The sequence below is a fragment of the Aethalodelphis obliquidens genome, unplaced genomic scaffold, assembly GCF_003676395.1.
Source record: "Aethalodelphis obliquidens isolate GAN/ISIS:26980383/991018 unplaced genomic scaffold, ASM367639v1 scaffold3, whole genome shotgun sequence".
NCBI lineage: Eukaryota > Metazoa > Chordata > Mammalia > Artiodactyla > Delphinidae > Aethalodelphis > Aethalodelphis obliquidens.
In genome coordinates this window covers 81,763,925-81,788,498 of record NW_020837947.1, presented here as the reverse complement: position 1 = coordinate 81,788,498, position 24,574 = coordinate 81,763,925, and the positions used below count along the sequence as shown (strand labels likewise).

The 24,574-nt window shown below is 37.9% G+C and overlaps 1 protein-coding gene across 1 annotated transcript in view; it reads left to right on the top strand.

Moving 5' to 3' along the window:
- The window catches only part of COL19A1 (collagen type XIX alpha 1 chain), a 349,797-nt gene that overhangs the window by 124,363 nt on the left and 200,860 nt on the right, over window positions 1–24,574 (top strand). The window contains exon 11 of the mRNA XM_027093224.1: window positions 16,363–16,416. Within this exon, the coding sequence (XP_026949025.1) occupies window positions 16,363–16,416 (54 nt within the window). The remainder of the gene's footprint in view (window positions 1–16,362; window positions 16,417–24,574) is intronic.

Genomic DNA, 24,574 nt, shown 5'->3' with positions numbered 1-24,574 from the left:
TCAATATGAGAATAACTTGTGTCTTCTTAATGGTCATTCCTAACGTAGTCACCACAATTTTAGGCACAGTGGGAAGGGTGGGCTGTGGCATACCATCTTGTCATCATGGTACACTGGGACCATTTCTACAGATGCTTTAGTTTACTGTCATATGTTAGTATCTGTAGAAGTCATGACAACAGTTCTTTGAATGTTTCCTTGGTCCCTGTACCACAGAATCAGTTTCTAAGAAACCTGGAAATTCAGAGGCTACATTAGCAAACATAAACACCACTGCCTAGTAGTGGATTTTCCAAAGATTTAGCTTTCAAGAAGAGAGTCTTGAATTTAGACCTCATACAAATGTCAGTTGGGTGGCCTTCCTACCATAGCAATTAGCCAGTTAACTGGGCAGCCACGGCTAAGGCAACTTAATAATGGATGACTTAAGCTCGTGTAAAACCATGTTTGTTTAACCAGAATTATGCCATTGTTTTGTTAGTAAATCAAAGCATAGACCACTTCTTGCTATTTTGAACTCCAAGGACCATCTAGATTCTTTAATTATATTAACATTTTGTGTCTAAAATTATTTGAAATAGTGGACTGTCAACTAGACCTTGGAAATGGTTTGTGATACATCAGTGAGAGTGTTTCTTGAAAGAGGATTTGCTCTTCTTATATGACATATGAGCCAAATTAAATTTACAATATAATTATCAATAGATCTGCATTTTTAGTTATTAAAGGAAATTGATATAAGCTGATTTTATAAAAGTTATTTCGTCAGATTAAGTTCTTTCTCCTCCTTGGAGAGATAACATAATTAGGTTTATGTGACAAATGCACTTAGGTGAGTAATCTTGGCTCCTATCCATTTAGATAAAAGAATTTTGAACAATCTGTGACGTAACAAATAAGTTTATCAAGACAGACTCTTTCTGAGACTTTGAAAAGCAGGGCCACTTGTCTCTGAATGAGAAGTTGTCTCAGCCTTTATCTCTATTCATTCTTAGAGCCTCAGGAAGTCATTATTTTAAAAGAATCTTGGGAATGTAATTCATAATGTAACACTTTACGTATATACGTTCTTCCATCTCAGCATTGCAACAGTAGTGTTCAGGTAGGTTTAGAAGTTATTTGCTTTTCCTAGTTAAAAATCCAAAAGCCGATAAGGGTAAAGACTTTACACAGCTGTAGAGACACGTGTAATTAGACTCAGGCCTCCTGTTTCCTAGCACCAGACTCACTTCACTAGATCACAATTGGAACATTAAGCTCTGGCTTGGCAGTTTCTGAGAATCTATCACGTTTCTCAGTATATATTTAGCTGCTAGAGACATAATCAGTCACATCTTTATCATCCTCATTATCCCTAATAACAAAGCACTAAATTAGTACTGATTGTAAGCTATATTAAGATGATAAGTCACAGATATCTTTAAGTTAGAAAAGAATGTCTTATTTGGAAAAGAAAAGTTCTTTTTCGTAACTGCCTTTCATTAACTAATCTATATATATATGTGAGTTAGTAGTGCAGTTGACCCTTGCACTGTGTGGGCCCACTTGCGGAGTTTTTCAACAGTAAATACTATGGTACTATGCCATCTGTGGTGGGTTGAATCCACGGAGGCGGAAACTCAGATATGGAGGAACAGCAGATATGGGGAGCCAACTCGAAGTTATCCATGGATTTCCCACTGCTCAGAGGATCAGTGCCCCTAACTCCCTCGTTGTTCAAGAGTCAAGTGAATGCTGCAGGTGTATTCTTTTAATTTTCAAATTTACAACATTTAGGCAAAGGAGTTTTGCTTAAAGTGATATTTCTTAACTTACTGATTCTTAATAGTGAATGGAAAACAAGATATTTTAACGGTTTACATAACTGAAAAATTAATTATACTGAAAATTTATTTGAAACCTTTGAGCCTTAACAATTCACAAAAGAAGTGTGTTTAATTGTTTCTGTTCTCCTATATTGAGTAGATTTATCTCCATTTCAATAGACCAGATAATAACACAAATCAGAGAGTCCCCATATGAAGTTTATTTTGTTAAAGGTTTACATTGATGCACACACACACAGAGTTGACCCTTGAACAACTCTAGGGGTTAAGGGTGCCGAATCTCTGTGCGGTTGAAAATTCTGGTATAAATTTATAGTCAGCCTTCTGTAGCTGCAGTTCCTCAGTCACAGATTCAACCAACCACAGATTTTGTAGTATTGTACATATTTACAATTGAAAAAAATTTGCATATAAGTGGACCCAGGCAGTTCAAACCTGTGCTGTTCAAGGTTATGTTATATGAAACATAAAATACATCTATAAGGTAGAAGGATGTAATTATTGATAATTACATTAAACATGATCTAAAAGTCATACAGAAATACAAATGACCTGGTATAGCCAGTGGAAAAAAAAAAAAACGGAATGATTAAAACTACCTGGTTTCAACATTTATGATAAAGTAATTAAGGAAGTGTAGTGTTAGTGTAATGACCGACAAATAGACCAATGGCAAAGTATAGAATCCAAAAATAACCCCACATATATATGTACAACTTATTTTCAACACAGGTACAAAAACAATTCAGCAGATAATGGACAGTTTTTTCAACAAAACCTTTGGAACAATTAGATATTCATGTCAAAAAGGAAGAATTTCAATCCATATCTTCCATGTTATCTATTACATTTACCCATTTATTTATAAATAAGTTTATAAATTCTTGGATATGACACTAAAAGTCCAATCCATAAGAGATAAAGTTGTTATATTAGAGTTTATCAAAATTAAAACTGTCTCTTAGACTCTGCTCAGAGAATGAAAAAACAAGCTACACACTGGAGAAAATCTTTGCAAATTACATATAAGATAAAGGGTAAAGATAAAGATAAATTTATATATTTTATCCAAAATATATAAATAACATTAAACAATCCAAATTTTAAAATGAATAAATTATTTGAAAAGAACACTCAGACAATAAAGATCACAAATAAACATAGGAAAAAATGCTCACAATAGTCACTAACGAAATGCAAAAACAAAAAACAAATTTTAAAAGACCACACAATGTTTGTTATTTTAATTGTTGTGATGGTTTCATGGCTGTATACATACGTCAAAACTTATCAAACTGCACACATTAAATATGTGCAGTATGTTAATTATACCCCAATAAAGATGTTAAAGCTTTTAAATTTGAAAATGCCTTGACAAAAATAGACAGCCAAACCACATCCTGGGAGCAAATATTTGCGAATTGTATCTGATAAATGACTTGCATATGTAACATTCAAAGAACTTTTAAAATGCAGTAATAAGACAGGCAAACATTAAAAATGGGCAAAATATTTGAATGGATACTTCACTGGAGAAGATATGTGGGCTCCCCTGGTGGCGCAGTGGTTGAGGGTCTGCCTGCTGATGCAAGGGACACGGGTTCGTGCCCCGGTCTGGGAGGATCCCACATGCCGCGGAGCGGCTGGGCCCCTGAGCCATGGCCGCTGAGCCTGCGCGTCCGGAGCCTGTGCTCCGCGGCGGGAGAGGCCACAGCAGTGAGAGGCCCGTGTACTGCAAAAAAAAAAAAATATATATATATATATATATATATATATGTGAATGGCTAATTAACACATGAAAAAAATCATTAATTATTGAGAAAATGCAAGTGAAAACCACATGAGATAACTGTATGCACTGACTAGAATGGCTGTAATTAAAAAGACTGACAATACCAACTACTGGTGAGGAGTAGTAGTAACTTGACACCTTTACACTGAGGATGGGAATGGCAAATGATACAGGCACTTTGGAAATTGGTTTGGAAGTTTCCTAAAAAGTTACACATACACTTAACCATGTGACCTGGCTATTATACTTTTAGGTATTTACCCAAGAGAAATAAAAACCATGTCCACACAAAGATATTTATGCCATTGTCCATAGCAGAATTATTTAGAATAGCTAAAAACGGGAAACTGGTGAGTGGATAAACAAAATGTGATACATGCGTACAAAGAACACTACTGAGAAATAAGAAATGAACTACTTTTCCATGTAGCAACAGAATTATGCTGTGTCAAAGAAGCCAGACCAAAAAATAAAAAACCTCCATATGGTACTGTTCTGTTTATATGAAATTTCTAGAAAAAAAGCAAAAATATAGACAAAAAGCACATCAGTGGTTGTCTGGGCTGTAGCTATGATGGGCAACTGACTACAAATGGGTACAAGGGAACTTTTCCGGGTGAGGGTGTTTTAATCTTGAATTGTGGTGGTGATGGCACAACTATATAAATTTACTAAAATTCAGTGAACTGAACATGTCAGTATTATGGTGTATAAATTATACCTTAATAAATCTGTTAAAAAGATTTATTTTTTAAATTTATTTTATTTATTTTATTATTATTTATTTTTATTTTATATTATATTTTATATTATATTATTTTATATTTATTTTTTAATTTATATTTTAAGGCTGAAAGTAGAAATTTGGGGCTTATCAGCATATAGATGGTGACTCTAGCTATAAAAATAGAGATTATACCGGGAAAGTCTGCTGAAAATGAAAACAGAAGAAGCTGTTTTCTGCAGATCCCTGTGGAAGAGCAACATTTAGACGATGCAGCAAAAAAAGAAAATGAGGAAATGTGGGTACTGAAGTAGAATAAAAACCAAACAAATATAGTGTCTCAGCAAGCAGTTATTTCTAGGAGGGTTTGGTCAAAAAGATATCAAATGCTACCGATGGGTCAAAGGAGAAAAAAGACTGTACGGCATCTGGTGGTCACCTGAGACCTTGGCATGAGCGGGTTTTGAGTAACAGGGAGGGTCCAAGTCAATCTGGAGTGGCCTGCAAACTGAGTGAGAAGGAACAGAATGCAGACAAGAAGTATCAGAGCCTGTTTCCAAAGCTTATTTGAAAATAGAAGGAGCAGATGAAGCAGAAACCAACAGGAGAGGGAAGTGAGAGGTTTTGTTTTAATAGAAGATTCAACAACCTCTTTCAGTGGGAGCAGGGGGATGGAACAGAGGATGAAACAATTCTTCCATGCTTTAGAATAGAGGAGAGGACGGTATCAATGTAAGTGAATTCGTAGATTTCAAGGCATTAAGGGAAAGTTTGTGTGACAGCGTCTGTTTTCTCCTTGGGCACCATGCTCATCCGAGGGTAAGATCAGGAATCTTAATACTGAGGGTTTGAAGGAAACGGAGTAGCGTAAGGACCTAGAATGAGGTTAGTGATCATGATTTTATAATGGCATTGTCGGCCCAGTTGTGTGACTTTCTCTAGGATTGTTCAGCAGCTGAGGAACAAGAGAGAAGGTGGGCAGTTGGACTCGAGGTTGGCTCCATCAGAGAGATAGAAGAACAAGTGTGTTCAGAGTAGTGGTAGAAGAGTGGATGAAGTAAGAATGCAGACAGAAATGAAGACACTGGGGTCTGATGGACACTGTTTTCACTTGGGTTCTCCTGACTTAGAAGCAGGTAGTTTATTTAACAGGGGTCTCAAGAAGCAGGAGTAAAGGGATGGGGAAAAGCTAATTTAAAAAGGCACATTTTTAGCCACTTATCATTGTAGGCAACTGAGGCTGAGACGTGCTGGGGATCCCTGAGGAATCCTGTAGAATGTGCTTTACGGTTGTCTCTCTATAGGACAGGAAGCTGACACATTAATCCGTCAACTCCAGTTACCCTTTGGTGGAGGATTGCTTCAAGGGCTCTTGAATTCCCCCCACCCCCTTAGATGTTGACAGTATCTAAGAGTCCGTAGGAACTGAACACAGCTTCAGCTGAGAGTTGAGCTAGGGCATGTGGTACAAGGTAAATTACACCAAGTGAAGGAAAGTCCCTAGGAGGTCAGAGTAACAGCAAATAACTTGGGATAGCAGGAGGAGTTCTTTGGGTGTGTGAAAGTTACATATGTCCTCTGAGCTACTGATTTATCATCAGTAAAAGGGGATGAGAACATGCAACTTGCAGAGTTACTGCTACAAGTATCACAAGCCCTTTCTATGTAAAGTGGGCGGCACAGAGCCTGGCATATAGTAAAGCACACAGAATAGAAGCCAGTGTGTTATTGCTACTATCTATTGAAATATCAGTAATGTTAATAACTACCTGCATTGTGGATAATAATAGATTAATCCAAACTCTGTAAAAGAGTTTCACTACTTTCCTGAACACAGTATTTTGCATACCAAGGCATTGTGATTTTGTTTCGAAGGATATTAAATTTTGGTATAGTTTTTTTAATGAAGTATAGTTAATTTACAGTATTGTGTTAGCTTCAGGTATACAGTAAAGTGATTCAGTTACATATACCTTCTTTTTCAGATTCTTTTCCATCATAGGTTATTACAAGACATTGAATATAGTTCCCTGTGCTATACAGTAGGTCCCTGCTGTTTATCTGTTTTATGCATAATAGTGTGTACATGTTAATCCCAAACTCCTAATTTATCTACTCCCGGTACCCACCCCTGCAATTTCTCTGGTAACTGTAAGATTGTTTTCTATGTCTGTGAGTCTGTTTCTGTTTTATAAGTAAGTTCATTTGTATCATTTTTTAAAATTCCACATATAAGTGATATCATATGATATTTGTCTTTCTCTGTCTGACTTACTTCACTTAATATGATAATCTAGGTCCATCCATGTTGCTGCAAATGGCATTATTTCATAAATTTTGGTATAGTTTTGAAAATAGTTTCATCAAAGAATGGGTATGGGAAGAATTTTAAATGTAATCTGATTTCCATTTATCCTCTTTCCTTTGGTTGGGATTGCATTTAAGTTTTGTCAGACTAGAATGATCGTATTTTCAAAGAAATCTCCAGAGATGTTCTACTGGTTTTGTTTTTGAATCTTCTGCATTTGAATTTATCCTAACACTGAGAAACAATCTAAATGCAACTACTCTCTAACAACCTCTGATGTCAAATAAATTTTCTTTAATTCTGGCTTATTAATGCTGTAGTTTTGTTTTCAATCATTTTCTTCTCAATGAACAAAAAAGGAACAGCTGGTTACTATTGTCAACTTTGTTTGGGATTTAAGTATGCAATGCTTGAATATCTTTTTTTTTTTCTGTCTGGATATAGAACTCCCACTGCTTTCAAAGAATGATAGAATTTACAATAACGAAACTTTAGAGCTCACCTAGTCCCAGTATATAACCTGATGAATTAATACCAGTTAAAATATTAGTAATTGTCATCTAGCATTTCTTTTGTATTCCTCATGGGTAATTGCCTGATGTGTCCTTTGCTCAATTACCAGTTGGTATATTATTCTTTTTCTTCTGAATGATAAAAGCTCTGTGTATTAATGATGTTAAGCATTAAGCCACCATATGATGCTTTTTTTCCCCCATTTTGTCACTTGCCCTTTAGTTTAGTTTATATTTTTGCCTTATAAGTTTATAATTAGTGTTTTGTCAAATGTATTATTTTTTATGAATTTCTTTTTTTTTGTTTCTATACTTAGAGACACCTTACTCACCATGAGTTCTAAGCTGTTTCACTTATATTTTCTTCTGCTCCTTTAACATTTTTATTTTTAAGTGGGGTATCTAACCCATCCAGAATTCACTTTAATGCAAGATTGCACTTACTCCTAATAAAGTCCATGGTGTTTATATAGCATATTGTTTCTGTCTAACATTTCATATCATGAATATGAAATGAAATGTTCATAATATATATCAGTGGTTCTCAGCTGAAGACAATTTTGCCCTCTATGGGAAATTTGGCAATATCTGGAGATATTTTAATATCTGGAGATATTTTATTTGTTAAGACTGAAGGTAGGTAGGGTGCAGGAGAGGCTACCTACTGGCCTTTAGTGAATAGAGGCCAGGATGTTGCTAAACATCCTATAATGTACAGGAGAGCCCTCGCAAGGAGGAATTGTCAATGATGCCAAGAGTAAGAGATCTTAATAGGAGAGAGGAGAGAGAGAGAGAGAGAGAGAGCGCGAGAGCGAGAGAGAGAGGGAGAGAGAGAGAGAGATCGATTGGGAGGTCCTCTGCCAGTTACAAGCTCATCAATAGTGATAGTACCTGGCTGATATTTGTTTCCTACCCTGAGGGGCATTGTCAGAGACTTTGCCTCCTGATTTGCAGAAAACCAGATTTCTGCATTGTATTTTTGCTTATCCCCAGTCTGTTTTAAAAACAAATGAGCTTAATAGTTTTAGAGCACAGATTGTGGAGCCATAGTGCCTGGGTTGAATCAGGATCCTGCCCCTTTTAAGTTGTGTGACATTGGGCAAGTTACTTAACCTCTCTGTCTTCAGTTCCCTTACCTGTAAAATGAGGGTAATAATCGTATCTTTACCCCAGATTGTCATAGAATTGCAGGATGCTTAAAGCAGTGCTTGGCACATAGTAAACATTATAGAAGGGTTGGTGACAGTGATAATAAAGTAAACGACTTTTTTTTAATGAACCTGATTTGATCACCATGGCCCCTACTTCTTATACTAAAAGTAATACTTTTTAAAATTGATTGCATTTTTGCCACTGATCAATTTGAAGCGGCATGTTTCTTCTTTAGCCATCTGCCACATTTCTTGTGCCCTTGCCATGCCGCATAAACCCCATCAGACTATCGGCTCTGTTCTCTATATTATTGTTGTTATTATTGAACTTTTATAACTGACAAGTTGCAGGTTTCCTTGTAGACACATATCTCTTTAATATTTAGAGTTGCTTATGCTTTCTGTCTATGAGAACCATTAATTTTGAATAAAGACTGTATTCATTTTTAGTTACATTCTGAAAGTCAATGATGCTATCTATGGAATTATATTTGTCTTCTTGTGTCAAAGAATTCAGTTTATTCTATTAACTTGTGCGGAATACATTTTATATCGATATCTAGACACTGTGTTGTTTTGGATCCCCTTACTAGATATTTTCTTCTTGGGTATTTCTGAACCTCTTAATTTCTATTTTGCTTTCTGTCATATATGCCACTCTCTGGATTAGTACAGTCCAGTGGAATTTTCTGTGGTGATGTAAATATCCTGCGCAGTCCAATATAGTCGGCACTACTGAGCACTTGAAATGTGGCTAGGGAAACTGAAAAACTGAATTTTAAATTTTACTAAATAGCCATGTGTGGCCAGCGGCTACGAGCCTGGAGAGCCCAGCTCTGCAGCATCTCCTTACCCTCCATTTCCAGTTTAACATCTTCAGTTTCATTATTTCTTGAATGTATTTCACTGAATATGTTTGTGTGGCCTTTTGTTTATCCTATATATTATATGTATTTCTTGTATTGCAAGTAATCAAATTATTTTTACTTCATTTCCTGTGTTTTCTATATGGTAATAACACATAGTCTTAGATGATTGCGTAGGGGTAGAAAACTTTTCCCTTCTTCCCTTCTAGGTTCTCTGACGGGTCTAATAATTAAATTGACATATGATAGACTAACAGGAGAAAAAGAAAGTTTTAGTACCAAAGCCCCATAAAAATATGACACCCAAAGGCAGTCAGGCAGTTGAGGCTTATCCGCCATCAGACCTAAGGAGTGGGACAGGCCAGGCTTGTAAGGGGAGGAAGACAGCTCACCGAAGGATGAGAAGGGCATATGTGTGGTAAGCAGATGTTTGCCTGTCATGTAGACAATTCTTTAGATACAAAGTTATCCCTGGCAATAGTTCTGTTTCTGGGCCAAGCCCCCTACTAAATTCTTTTAGGCAATTAAGGGAGAGGGAAAAAAGCTGTTCCGGAGTCTTACGGGGCTTAATTGCCTTTAGCTCAATGCAGTCCACATGCCAAAGTGGCACATTTTGGGGTGGTTTGTGCTGCTGGCACTTAATTGGGACTGTACATGTGTATTTCTCCTTGTAAAATATTTAAAATATTATCTCTTAAAATCAGGTGCTTGCTTTTCTTTTTTTTTATTGAAGTATAATTTATTTATAGTATTATGTTAGTTTCAGGTGTACAGCATAGTGATTCAATATTTTTATAGATTATACTCCATTTAAAGTTATTACAAAATAATGGCTATATATCCCTGTGCTGTATATCTTTGTAGTTAATTTGTTCTATACATAGTAGTTGGTGCCTCTTAATCCCATAGCCCTATGGTGCCCTTACTTCCTCTCCCTCTCCACTGATAACCATTAGTTTGTTTTCTAGTTCTGTTTTGTTATATTCATTCCTTTTATTTTTTTTAGATTCCACATATAGGTGATAACATAGAGTATTTGTCTTTCATCTGACTTATTTAACTAAGTATAATGCCCTCCAGACCTCTCCATATTGCTGCAAATGGCAAAATGTCGTTCTTTTTTATGGCTGAGTAGTATTCCAGTGTGTGTGTGTGTGTGTGTGTGTGTGTGTGTACACCACATCTTCTATATATGTTCATCTGTTCATGGACACTTAGGTTGCTTCCATATCTCAGCTATTACAAATAATGCTGTGAACATTGGGGTGTATGCATCTTTTCAAATTAGTGTTTTTGTTTTTTTAGATATATGCCCAGGAGTGGAATTGCTGGCTTATATGGTAGTTCTATTTTTAGTTTTTTGAGGAACCTCCATACAGTCACTGTTTTTCACAGTGACTGCACCAATTTACATTCCCACCAACAGTGGGAATGGGCTCCCTTTTCTCCACATCCTTGCCAACATTTATTATTTGTGGTCTTTCAGATGATAGCTCTTCTTACAGGTGTGAGGTGATATCTCATTGTAGTTTTGATTTGCATTTTTCTAACATCTTTTCATTGAAAGATGAACATCTTTTCATTGCCTGTCAGCCATCTGTATATCTTCTTTGGAAAAATGTCTATTCAAGTCTTCTGTCCATTTTTTAATTGGGTTGTTTTTTTATTTGATATTGAGTTATATGAACTGTTTATGTATTTTGGATGTTAACTCCTTATCAGTCATATCATTTGCAAATATTTTCTCCCATTCATTATGTTGTTTTTTTTGTTTTTGTTGCTGTGCAAAAGTTTTTAAGTTTAATTAGTTCCAATTAGTTTACCCTTGCTTTTGTTTCCTTTGCCTTAGGAGACAGATCCATACAGATATTGCTATTATTTATGTCAGTGATCTGCCTATGTTTTCTTCTAGGAGTTTTATGGTTTCCAGAGTTACATTTAGGTCTTTAATTCATTTTGAGTTTATTTTTCTATACGGTGTGAGAAAATGTTCTAACTTTATTCTTTTACATATACAATAGCTGTCCAGGTTTCCCAGCATCACTTATTGAAAAGACTGTCTTTTCTCCATTGTATATTCCTGCCTCCTTTGTCATAGATTAATTGACTATCGGTTAGTGGGTTTGTTTCTGGGCTTTTTGTCCTGTTCCATTGATCTGTGTGTCTGTTTTTGTGCCATTGCCATGCTGTTTTGATTACTGTAGCTTTGTAGTATAATCTGAAGTCAGGGAATGTGATATGTGTAGCTTTGTTTTTTTTGGAAGCTTTCTTTGGCAATTTGGGGTCTTTTCTAATTCCATATAAATTTGGGGGTTAGGTGTTCTAGTTCTGTGAAAAATATCCTGGGTATTTTGATAGAGATTGCATTGAATCTGTAGATTGTCTTGGGTAGTATGATCATTTTAACAATATTAACTTTACCAATCCATGAACGTGGTATATCTTTCCATCTCTTTGTGTCATCTTCAATTTCTTTCATCAGTGTCTTATAGTTTTCAGAGTACAGGTCTTTTACCTCATTAGTTATATTTATTCCTAGGTATTCTAGTCTTTCTGATACAACTGTAAATGAAATTGTTTCCTTAATTTCTTTTTCTGATAGTTCATTGTTAGTGTATAGAAATGCAACAGCTTTCTGTGTATTAATTTTGTATCCTGAAATTTTACTGAATTCATTGATGAGATCTAGTAGTTTTTTGGTGGTGTCTTTAGGGTTTTCTATGTATAGTATCAGGTTGTGTGCAAACAGTGACAGTTTTACTTCTTCCTTTCCAATTTGGATGATTTTATTTCTTTTTCTGTCTGATTGCTGTGGGTAGGACTTCTGATACTACTTGAATAAAAGTCGTGATAGAAGACATCCTTGGCTTTTTCCTTATCTTAGAGAAAATGTTTTCAGCTTTTCACTGTTGAGTATGATTTGAGCTGTGGGCCTATTATATATGGCCTTCATTATGTTGAGGTATGTTCCCTCTATTCCCACTTTGTGGAGAGTTTTTGTCATAAATGGATGTTGAATTTGAAAAATTTGTTCTGCATCTATTGAGATGATTATATGATTTCTATTCTTCAATTTGTTAATGTGATGTGTCACACTGATTTGCAAATACTGAACCATCCTTGCATCTGCGATAAATCCCACTTGATCATGATGTATGATCCTTTTGATCTATGGTTGGATTCAGTTTGCTAATATTTTGTTGAGGATTTTTAAATCAGTGACACTGGCCTGTAGTTTTCTTTCTTTTTTGTGATATCTTTATCTGGTGATGCTAGCTTTATAGAATGAGTTTGGAAGCATTCCTTCCTCTACAAGTTTTTGGAATAGTTTGAGAAGGATAGATGTTAACTCTTCTCTAAATGCTTGGTAGCATTCACCTGTGAAGACATTTGGTTCTGGACTTGAGTTTTGTTTTGTTTTGTTACTGATTCAATTTCATTACTGGTAATTGGTCTGTTCATATTTTCTATTTCTTCCAGGTTCAGTCTTGGGAGATTATACATTTCTTGGAATTTGTCCATTTCTTCTAGGTTTTCCATTTTATTGGAATATAGTTGTTCATAGTAATCTTTTATGATCCTATTTATATTTCTGTGGTGTTGGTTGTAACTTCTCCTTTTCCATTTCTGATTTTATTGATTTAGAACCTCCATCTTTTGGGGTTTTTTTTAATGAGTCTGGCCAAAGGTTTATCAATTTTGTTTGTCTTTTCAAAGAACCAGCTCTTATTTCATTGATATTTTCTATTATTTTTTAGTGTCTATTTCATTTATTTCTCCTCTGATCTTTATGATTTATTTCCTTCTACTAATTTTGGATTTTGATCATTTTTCTTTTTCCAGTTCCTTTAGTATAAGGTTAGGTTGTTTATTTAAGCTTTTTCTTGTTTCTTGAGGTAGGCTTGTATCACCATAAACTTCCCTATTAGAACTGCTTTTGCTGCATCCCATAGATTTTTGGATTGTTATGTTTTCATTTTCATTTGTCACCATGTATCTTTTCATTTCTTCTTTGATTTCTTCAGTGATTCATTGGTTGCTTAGTAGCATATTGTTTTGCTTCTACGTGTTTGTGGTTTCTTTGTATTTTTTTCTTGTAGTTAATTTCTAGTCTCAGACTATTTCGTCAGAAAAGATGCTTGATATAATTTCATTCTTAAAATTATTGTTTTGTGGCCTAGAATGTGATTTATCCTGGAGAATGTTCTATGTGCACTTGAAAATAATGTGTATTCCTTTTTTTGGTGAATGGAATGTCCTGTATATTATCTGTTTAATTCATCTGATCTAATGTGTCATTTAAGGCCAGTGTTTCCTCATTGTTTTCTGTCTGGGTGATCTGCCCATGGATGTAAGTGGGTGTTAATATCCCCTACTATTATTGTGTTAGTTACAATTCTCCCTTTATGTCTGTTAATATTTGTTTTATGTATATAGGTGTTCTTATGTTGAGTTCATATATATTTACAATTGTTATATCTTCTTTGATTGATCCCTTGATCATTAAGTAATGTCCTTCTTTGTCTCTTGTTTATAGCTTTAAAGTCTATTTTGTCTGAAAAATTATTGCCACCCCAGCTTTCCTTTTTGTTAATAGAAGTATAGTTGATTTACAATATTATATTAGTTTCAGGTGTACAACATAGTGATTCAGTGTTTTTACAGATTATATTCTCCTTAAAGTTATTACAAAACAAGAGCTATATTTCCCTGTACTGTACACTATATTCTTGTTGCTTTTCAGTTTTACCCATAGTAGTTTGTATCTCTTAATCCCATACCCTTGTCTTGCCCACTGGCAGGCCGATCCAGGTCTTGGGGTCTCTAAGTGCAGAGCCCAGGCGTCCCAGAGTGGGCCAATTCCTGGCACAGCTGGCTTTAGGGTCTGGGGTGTCCTGAAGCTTGTTTCAGCCTGCTGGTGAGTGGGGTCAGATCTGGGGCAGCTGGCTGAGTGGCCCATGGTGTCTCACAGCTGGTGTTGGCCTGCTGGTGAGTGGGGTTGGATCCCAGGGTGTCCTGTAACTGGTGTCTGCCCACTGGTGGGTGAGGCTGGTCCTGAAGCTAGAGCAGGCTGGCTGGTAGGCGGGGCCAGGCCCCAGGTCTCTGGCTGCAGGGCCCTGGGAGTTCCAGGTCTAGTGCCTGCACACTGGTGTGTGGAGCTGGATCTTCGGCCCTATGGTGGGCAGGGATGTGTCCAGGGGCAGCTGTGGGCTCAGGGGGTCTTAAGGCAGCCTGCTTGCTGGTGAGCTTTGCCCCCACCCAGTTAGTTGCTTGTCCTGAGACGTCCCAGCACTAGCACCTACAGGCTGTTGAGCCAGTGTGGGTCTGGGTCCTGGGGCTAATAAGCTAGAAGGAGGATTCCACAGTTGTGCTTCCCAGTGCCAGTGTCAACATGGTAGAATGAGCTCCCCCAAATGGCTGCTGCCGGTGTCTGTGTCCCCAGGGTGAGCTCCACTTGCCTCCTTCTCCTCTGAGAGACTCTTCAAGATCAGCAGGTGGGTCTGACCCAGGGTCCTTTCAAGTTACTGCTTCTGTCCTGGGTCCCAGATCATGTGAGATTTTGTGTGCACCCTTTAAGAGTGGAGTCTCTATTTCGCACAGCCCCCATGGCTCTCCCAACGTGATCCCCACTGTCCTTCAAAGCCAGATGTTCTGGGGCTCGTCTTCCCAGTGCAGGACCACCAGGCTGTGGAGCCCAACGTGGGGCTCAGACCCCTTGCTCCTTGGGAAGAATCTCTGTAATTGTAATTATTCTCCCATTTGTGGGTCACTTACCCAGGGGTATGGGTCTGGGTCTCCACCCCTTCTATCTGTCTTGTTGTGGTTCCTTCTTTATATCTTTAGTTGTAGAAGACCCCTTCTGCTAGTCTTCATTGGTAGGTGCTCTATAAATAGTTGTAAGTTTGTTGTACCCAGGAGAGGAGGTGAGCTCATGTTCCTACTCCACCATCTTGGCCCAGGAAGTGCTTGCTTTTCTTTTTTGCAAATAAAAATCATAATGTTTATTGCCTTAAAAAATGAAGAGCAAAGGACTATATAAAGAAGGGAATAAAATCACCCTAGTGGCACAAAGCAGAGAGAGATAACTACTACTACTACTATTACTACTATACACACACAGAGTGATGTGTGATCCACTTGGAACTTGAATGAGTTCTTTCTACACATAATATATTCTTTTATTTTTAAACACTTTACATATTATACAAATAATACATGTTTCTTGTTTAAAACTTGAAAAACAGTGAAGAGTATACTGAAGGAAATAAAATCGTCCATAGTCACAGCGTGCATAGATTATTTATTTTTCTGATTTGTTTTCTTCCAATAGCGTTTCTAAGACCCATAGGTAGATTTATACACAGGTAGGTAGGTGGATGTTCAGGTAGACAAGCATTTCTTTTTAAGTTTTTGAATTATACTATAGCTATGCAGGGTGAACCAATAAAAGTATATACCTTTCAGATAGTACTCAGACAAAAATATATGGAGCTATGAGATGTGTCATCAACAATGGTATTAGTGGCCATTTTGAACATTTGTAACTTTACAGTAATAAAAATAGATATTGATTAACATTTATTCACTAAATTTGGTAATCAAATACTTGTATCTTACTTTTTTATATTGTGAGAGCTTTCCTATAGTATAAAATAAAATTCATAAACATGATTTTAATGGTTGCAGCTTATTCCACTGTATCTATATACCATAATTTATCTACCCAGTTCCCTATTATTGGACATTTAGTATGTTTCTCTTTTTACTACTATAAATAGCATTGCACTCTACATCTTACTGCCTAAAACTTTTCATCTCTGATTATTTCCTTAGGATACATTCTTAGCAGCAAAATCACTGGGCCCAATGACGTGAGCAGATTTAAGACCCTTGATATATATTGCCAAATTGCCCTCCAGGAAATTCTTTGTTGCTTATAGAAAAAAATAAATAATCCTTGTTCTATTTATACTCTTTAATCATTTTTATGCGACTTTCTTTGAACCTTTAAACTTCTCTTCGGTTTTAGGACTCAGAATTGTTTTTTAATAAATGTTTCTTTCAAGGGATTAGTGAAGTAATCATGTTGTTATAAATAGCCAAACAATGCAACTCCCTTGTTTTTTCTTAGTAAAGGTTTTCAGTTGTAACATTTTTCATTGTATAAATTGTTTCTTTCTAGGGTGCACAAGGAGAAAAAGGAGATCCAGGTTTGGCCGGAGTTAATGGGCAAGATGTAAGCCTAACTTTTTTTCTAACATTCTGTTAACATTTTGCCGCTGAAATATGCTAACTATCTAATGCTATTGAGACTTGACTATGCTTGGAAGAACTAGCCACAGTCATTGCAAAGTCAAGAATCAAGGTCGTTTTTTACGTGGCTCAGTGGAACCCCAGTATTTATTTTTTTTTTAAAGGCCACTGACTTTATTGATTTAAAAAACTTTACAGAGACAGTGACTGTCCTGCCCAAAAGAGGGCCAAAGAGCATGAAACAGACCAGGTAGGGGGAGCTATGTGGTCCTCGGCCAGCTTCTGGTGCTAAAGAAAAATGAGGACCTTCTTAGGAAATGGCTGAAGGACACATGTGGCACCAGTATTTTTAGTTTCGTAATGACCAGGTAGTTCCCTGGCTTTAGATGCCTTGTACGTGTACTCATCCTTCACAGCCCTGTCTTCCTTGCTATTTCTGGCTTGCATTTCTTCTATCTTCCTTCCTCTTTCTTTTTTCTTCTTGCCTGTATTCTGCTGTGACCTGTGTTCTTACCCAGGTTACTTTTCATCTTACCCCCAATCTCCGTCTACTGAGGGGTCTGCAGAGGTCGATCTCAGTGATGAGAGGAAAGGGCAGAAGGGAGGGAACCATGTGTATCTGTGTCGCTCCCCCTCCATTGCACCTACTCCCCAACCTCAGGGCTCCTGTCCCTGTCCCAGGGAACATCCTTGAGTCCTCTCCTGCACCCTGCCCCCGACCCCCGCCCAGGACAGCTGTCCCCCCGGAGCTTCACTTGGGTTCTTATGATGGAGTTCGGAGGATAAACCAAATCTGGGCTTTCCTCTAAATGTAGATTACTCCCCCTTCAGGACATCAGGTGTACCATTTACTGTAGATATACTAACTTTACTAAGGCAGGTATCCACAATGAAAAATTTTTTTCCTCACAGTTTCCCTTATTCATCTGCATAAGTGTTTCAGAAAGGTTCTGAAGGACCATACTACTTACTTTCTGGATAAAAGAATAAGGAAGCTAGATCCAGTTCCCTAATGCCCTAGAGGTGCTATGAAATCCACCTGGTCTGCAGTAGATGGTTGCACACAGTGGGAAGGGAGGCTGAACATTGTAGTCCCTGGGGCCTGTGGACAAAGTAAGAGGGATTCTGGGAGCGGGAGAGAAACACCCCAGGAGTTACTCCGGCTTGAGGCTCTAGCCCCCCACAGCTTTACTCTCTTACTTCCTTAGAAGCCCCATTCACATCTTTAATATGATATCCTTCTTGTTTCTGTCTTCTTCGAAGGGATTTTTCTCCACCAGAGACTGGGAGCTGCAGCAATGGTTGGAGCTAAGGGAGTCTCTGCATTTTCTCTGCCTCCTTACAGTACATCAGGATGCTGAATGTCCTGACCATTGGCCCATACACTTAATAGAGCATCTAATTTCCCCCCACCCCCCAACCCTGTCACGGGAGATCCTGGTGTCGTGGGAAGAGATCTCCAGTGAGAAGTCAGAGCCCAGTGTATGTCCCCGTTCTGTCACTAGTTGAGGAAATCACTTCTCAGAGTCTGTAAGGTGATAGCCTTAGAATAGATTCTAAAGTCCCCATCACTGCAATGCCCTATTATTTAATACAAAGAGATTACTGAGATTAATTAGGATTACAGTCTTGAAAAGCACGATGAAACCTGAAGCATTCATTCAGGTGTTTGGACTTCCAGATGCATGTTAGGCAATGTAGGGAAAACACGATGGGAAAACAGCTGGAGCCCAGGCATGGGCAGTGGTCTGTGTGAGCACTTTCCTCCTCTGGCTGGGTGCATGGGGTGATGTGGTTCGTGTTGTGTTTAAAGGAAGATTCCTTTCACAGCGTGTTCTACAAAATGCATAGAATTGAGGCCTTTGCCTGTGCTTTTGTTCTTTCTATCATATTCTTTATGAGAGCAAAGACCATTTCTTGGAGCCGCTAGTACTTAGTAGATGTTTGGAGTAAGTTCTCAATAATTAGTTGCTAAATTTTCATGTTAAAACTTGAGAGATTATTATAATAGTCTAAAATATAAGTAATTAGAACCTAAACTAGGAAAACAGAGGTGAAAGGGAGTGCACAGTGATATTGCAGAGGTGAAATACATGCAACTTGGTGCTTGATTCCAGCGAAAACTCAAAAATAGCCCAAGGTTTTGACCATTCATTACAGGAAGGATATTATCTCATGATAAATGTCAGAGTGTTGAGAGAGATTAACTACAGCTTTGCAAAAGATGACCAAGCTGCATGTATGCTGCTCCCCGAGATACAGGAGCAAAACAGGGATTTTTATTTTATTTTATTTTATTGGCCGCGCCTCGTGGCATGCGGGATCCTAGTTCCCCAACCAGGGATCGAACCCGTGCTCCCTGCAGTGGAAGCATGGATTCTCAACCACTGGACCACCAGGGAATTCCCAAAACAAGGATTTTTAGAAGTTAATTAAGATAGTGTTAGAACTGAAATAGAGAAAGGATTTATCCAAACACTCGAGTAAAACTGGAAGGAGATTTGAGGGGTTGGAGCCTGAAATATAGTCACATTAACTTAGAGATTTGGAAACTTTTCTTATGTTGTCTGAAGGTAAGGTGATTTGGCTTTTTAGAATTAATCAGTTTGTACACACATAGATATGAGTGCCTTCTACTTGCCCAGATCTAAAGACCGTCTTGCTGAGAGAGCCCCCAGCCTAGTGGGTAGTGTGACCTTTCCTCTTTGACAAGGGTCTGGGAAGAGTCCTTCACACACACACACACACACACACACACACACACACACACACACGGGTGTGTTATTCCTTTAGCACCATCACTGTCTCATATAGCTCATTAGGTACATTATAAAGCGTGACAAAGCACATTAAGTTTTCTCACTTGGTTACTTAATTAATATTCCTTCCCTTAATTTTGCCAAAGGTATTCAGAGGTCATGACTAAGGAGAAATAAGAAAAAGTAATGAAAGTTCTCTTTTTACCCCTCTACTCTTACTAGGGGTAAAGAATCACGTGCTCTGTTATTTATTCCATTGGTGATGGTTTTAATATTGTGCCATAGTCCAAAAAACTGTTTTCATGAGGAATTTGAAATTCAGTCTTTACCCCAGCTTTACGGGGTAGAAGGTGCAAGGGGTGATAGCATCCCTATATTTAGAGGCAAGAAATAAGAGCTTAAGAAATTAAGAAATTTTCTTTTAGAAAATGGTAAAATCAGCCTTTATCCCTTGTTTGACCGAAAAGTCTCTTAATCTTCCCACTAAGTCATGCCACATTTCTCATTGTCTATTTTTCAATGGTAAAATAAACTTACTCCACGAACCAAAATCATTCAGCATTTATGACAGTTTGCTCTGCCTTTCGGTAAGAGCAGGTACACATTCTTAGGGAATGAAGGGCATTATAATAGCTGTCTCAGCTTGCATTGAAGTCAAGCCATGATGGACATTTTAACTTCAGGAACATTCTATTGGAATGCAGAGTGAATAACCTCAGTGGGCCAGGTCATGGCAGCTACTTTCCAAGTCAGAGAAAATTGGAAGAATTTAATATTCCTGTGAAACAGATTCAAAGCCTTTTCATAGTCTTTATTCTTATATATTAAATATATCTTGATATAAATGTATCTTCTAATACTTTCATCTGTGCCAGCTTTCCCGCAAAGTGGACAAGCTCATTTCAGAAAATGTAAACCTCCTTTAAAGGGAAGTATGCCAGTTCAGCTTTCTTAATGGGACATTCTTGGCATTTTGGTCATGATGGTTCTTTGCCACGTGGGACTATCTTGCAAGAGCAGAATGCATAGTGTCCTTGAGGCTCACCAACTAATCACCAGTAGCAGCTCTTAGTCATTAGGACAAAAAAAAAAATGTTCTGATATCTTTCTAAATGCATCCGTGTGTGTGTGTGTGTCTGTGTGTGTGTGTGTGTGTGTGTGTGTGTAAACTTTGATTGATCTTCAAGGTACTGGGGTATTGGACTAAAGGTATTGGACTATACATGCTCATATTTCCCTTATAGTTTAAATAATGCATACCAAATATATATTGAAATTGTCAAAACTTTGAGTTACTAGAATTTAGCCTTCAAAATATAAGACCTCAGCTTCACATATTCTAGTTTATAATTAAGTGATTTTGACTGTGACCTACTATGAGATGCATTCAACAGTGGCACCTTAAAACAGACTTGAGGGGGAATCTTAGAAAGTTGTTAAAATGATCTTCGAAGCCAGACTACCTGGGCTCAAATCCCAGCTCTACCACTGCCCAACTGGCATACTAATTAGTACATTATTTATTGTCTCTGTGCCTGTTTCTTCATCTGCACAATAGGATGATAATATTAATAGCACTAACTCATAGTCTTTTTTTTTTTTTAATTAAAGGGGTCATCATACATAAAGCATTTAGGTCAGTGCCTTGCATACAGTAAGAGCTATATAAACATTTGCTATTATTAGAAACTTAAATAAAGCACATTTTCTCTAATATAGAGATAGGTAGATAGATAGATCTTCTAATTTATTTTTTGTGGGGTTGTATAATCTTGGAAAAGTAGATTTCAATTATTTAGTTTAGTCTTCTCCTTTGCATCTTTGTTATTGTTTTTCAAACAACTCTTATCAGAATTACAGCATCTGATGTTTCTAAAATGGTCACGTTAATCTCCTTACACCAATGCAATCTGTATACTGAATACAAAAATACTGGAATCACAAAGCTGCGATATCGGCTGGTGACAGCTGGTGCCATTGCTAGGGAACAAGATGCAGTGGGTGGAAGATGGGGAAAATAATGAATAGATGGGTTAAAAATTTTAACAAATAACATTACCTTGTACCAAATGATGTTTAAAGATGCTACATACCACCAGTAAGTAGGTCCTCCAATAAAAATTAATTCATGGTCTACCTGCTTTTATAATTTTAGTTTTGATACTGTCCTTCAGCTTTCAGCTTGCATTTTTAAAAATTTTTTATTGAGATATAGTTGATTTACAATGTTGTGATAATTACTGCTATACAACAAATTGATTCAGTTATACATATATATACACACAATCTTTTTTATATATATTCTTTTCCATATGGTTTATCATAGGATATTGAATATAGTTCCCTGTGCTATACAGTAGGACCTTATCTTTTATCCATTCTATATATAAAAGCTTACGTCTGCTAACCCCAACCTCCCATTCCCTCCCTCCCCCAAACCCCTCCCCATTGACAACCACCAGTCTGTTCTCTGTGTCCGTGATTCTGTTTCATAAATAGGTTCATTTGCATCATATTTTAGATTCCACATAGGAGCACTATCATATGATGTTTGTCTTTTTCTGGTTTATTTCACCTAGTATGATAGTCTCTAGGTCCATCCATGTAGCTGCAGATGGCATTATTTCATTCTTTTTTATGGCTGAGTAATATTCCACTGTATATGTGTACCACATCTTCTTTATCCATTCCTCTGTCGATGGACATTTAGGTTGTTTCCATGAAGACAACTATTATTTATACCTATTGTATAGGGAAGCTTAAATAATGCACCCATGATAATGCATGAGTCCTTTCCTGACTGTCCTGAACTCCACGTGTCTGAAGTCCTGAGCACCTCCAGGAGAATGAGGCATCTCCGAGACCTGCTCCCGTCATGCCTGCTGTGCACACGTCTATCATAGTCCTCACTGCTCACGTCCACCGGCAGCTGGTGGCTTTATTACCCCACCTCCTCCCCGAGCAGTTGATTAAACCAGGGATAGTTAGCTGACACATCAACAAGTAAGTCCCTCCTCCAGAAGGTGCAGTTAGGATTAGTTTGTCAGGCAGGAATGTTAAAGTTTTTAATGTATTATTTTATGCTTCAAATAATATTTTCGTGGCATGTCACATATATGATGATTATGAATTACAGAAGTAACTGGAACACTGATCTACCCAGAGCTCAACCTAATGCCATGCCCACTGTAGAGTTAACCATTTTCCCAAATGTTGTGTTTCACGTTCCCTGCCATTATTAAAAACAATGACTTCCAATTATTGAGCCTGAACCAAGATGGTGGAGTAGAAGAACATGCTCTCACTCCCTCTTGCGAGAACACCAGAATCACAACTAACTGCTGAACAGTCATTGACAGGAAGACACTGGAACTCACCAAAAAAGATACCCCACATCCAAAGACAAAGGAGAAGCCACAGTGAGACGGTAGGAGGGGCACAATCACAGTAAAATCAAATCCCATAACTGCTGGGTGGGTGACTCACAGACTGGAAAACACTTATACCACAGAAGTCCACCCACTGGAGTGAAGGTTCTGAGCCCCACGTCAGGCTTCCCAACCTGCGGTTCCAGCAACGGGAGGAGGAATTCCTAGAGAATCAGACTTTGAAGGACAGTGGGATTTGATTGCAGGACTCTGACAGGACTGGGGGAAACAGAGACTCCACTCTTGGAGGGCACACACAAAGTAGTCTGTGCATCAGGACCCAGGGGAAGAAGCAGTGACCCCATAGGAGACTGAACCAGACCTACCTGCTAGTGTTGGAGGGTCTCCTGCAGAGGCGGTGGGTGGCTGTGTCTCACCATGGGGACAAGGACACTGGCAGCAGAAGTTCTGAGAAGTACTCCTTAGCATGAGTCCTCCCAGAGTCCGCCATTAGGCCCACCAAAGAGCCCAGGTAGGCTCCAGTGTTGGGTTGCCTCAGGCCAAACAACAAACGGGGGGGAACCCAGCCCCACGCATCAGCAGTCAAGAGGATTAAAGTTTTACTGAGTGCTACCCACCAGAGCAAAAGCCAGCTCTACCCACCACCAGTCCCTCCCATCAGGAAACTTGCAGAAGCCTCTTAGAGAATCTCATACACCAGAGGGAAGACAGTAGAAGCAAGAAGAACAATAATCCTGCAGCCTGTGGAACAAAAACCACATTCACAGAAAGACAGACAAGATGAAAAGGCAGAGGGCTATGTACCAGATGAAGGAACAAGATAAAACCCCAGAAAAACAACTAAATGAAGTGGAGATAGGCAACCTTCCAGAAAAAGAATTCAGAAAAAAGATAGTGAAGACGATCCAGGACTTCGGAAAAAGAACGGAGGCAAAGATCGAGAATTTGCAAGAAATGTTTAACAAAGACCTAGAAGAATTAAAGAACAAACAATCAGAGATAAACAATACAATAACTGAAAGGAAAACTACACTAGAAGGGATCAATAGCAGAATAACTGAGGCAGAAGAACGGATAAGTGACCTGGAAGACAAAATGGTGGAATTCACTGCTGTTGAACAGAATAAAGAAAAAAGAATGAAAAGAAATGAAGACAGCCTAAGAGACCTCTGGGATAACATTAAACGCAACAACATTTGCATTATAGGGGTCCCAGAAGGAGAAGAGAGAGAGAAAGGACCCAAGAAAATATTTGAAGAGGTTATAGTCGAAAACTTCCCTAACATGGGAAGGGAAATAGCCACCCAAGTCCAGGAAGCATAGAGAGTCCCATACACAATAAACCCAAGGAGAAACATGCCGAGACACATAGTAGTCAAATTGGCAAAAATTAAAGACAAAGAATTATTGAAAGCAGCAAGGGAAAAATGACAACTAACATAAAAGGGAACTCCCATAAGGGTAACAGCTGATTTCTCAGCAGAAACTCTACAAGCCAGAAGGGAGTGGCATGATATACTTAAAGTGATGAAACGGAAGAACCTACAACCAAGATTACTCTACCCAGCAAGGATCCCATTCAGATTCGATGGAGAAATCAAAAGCTTTACAGACAAGCAAAAGCAAAGAGATTTCAGCACCACAAAACCAGCTCTACAACAAATGCTAAAGGAGCTTCGCTAAGTGGGAAACACAAGAGAAGAAAAGGACCTACAAAAACAAACCCAAAACAATTAAGAAAATGGTCATAGGAACATACATATCGATAATAACCTTAAACATGAATGTATTAAATGCTCCAACCAAAAGACACAGGCTTGCTGAATGGATACAAAAACAAGACCCATATATATGCTGTCTACAAGAGACCCACTTCAGACCTAGGGCCACATACAGACTGAAAGTGAAGGGATGGAAAAAGATATTCCATGCAAATGGAAATCAAAAGAAAGCTGGAGTAGCGATACTCATATCAGATAATATAGACTTTAAA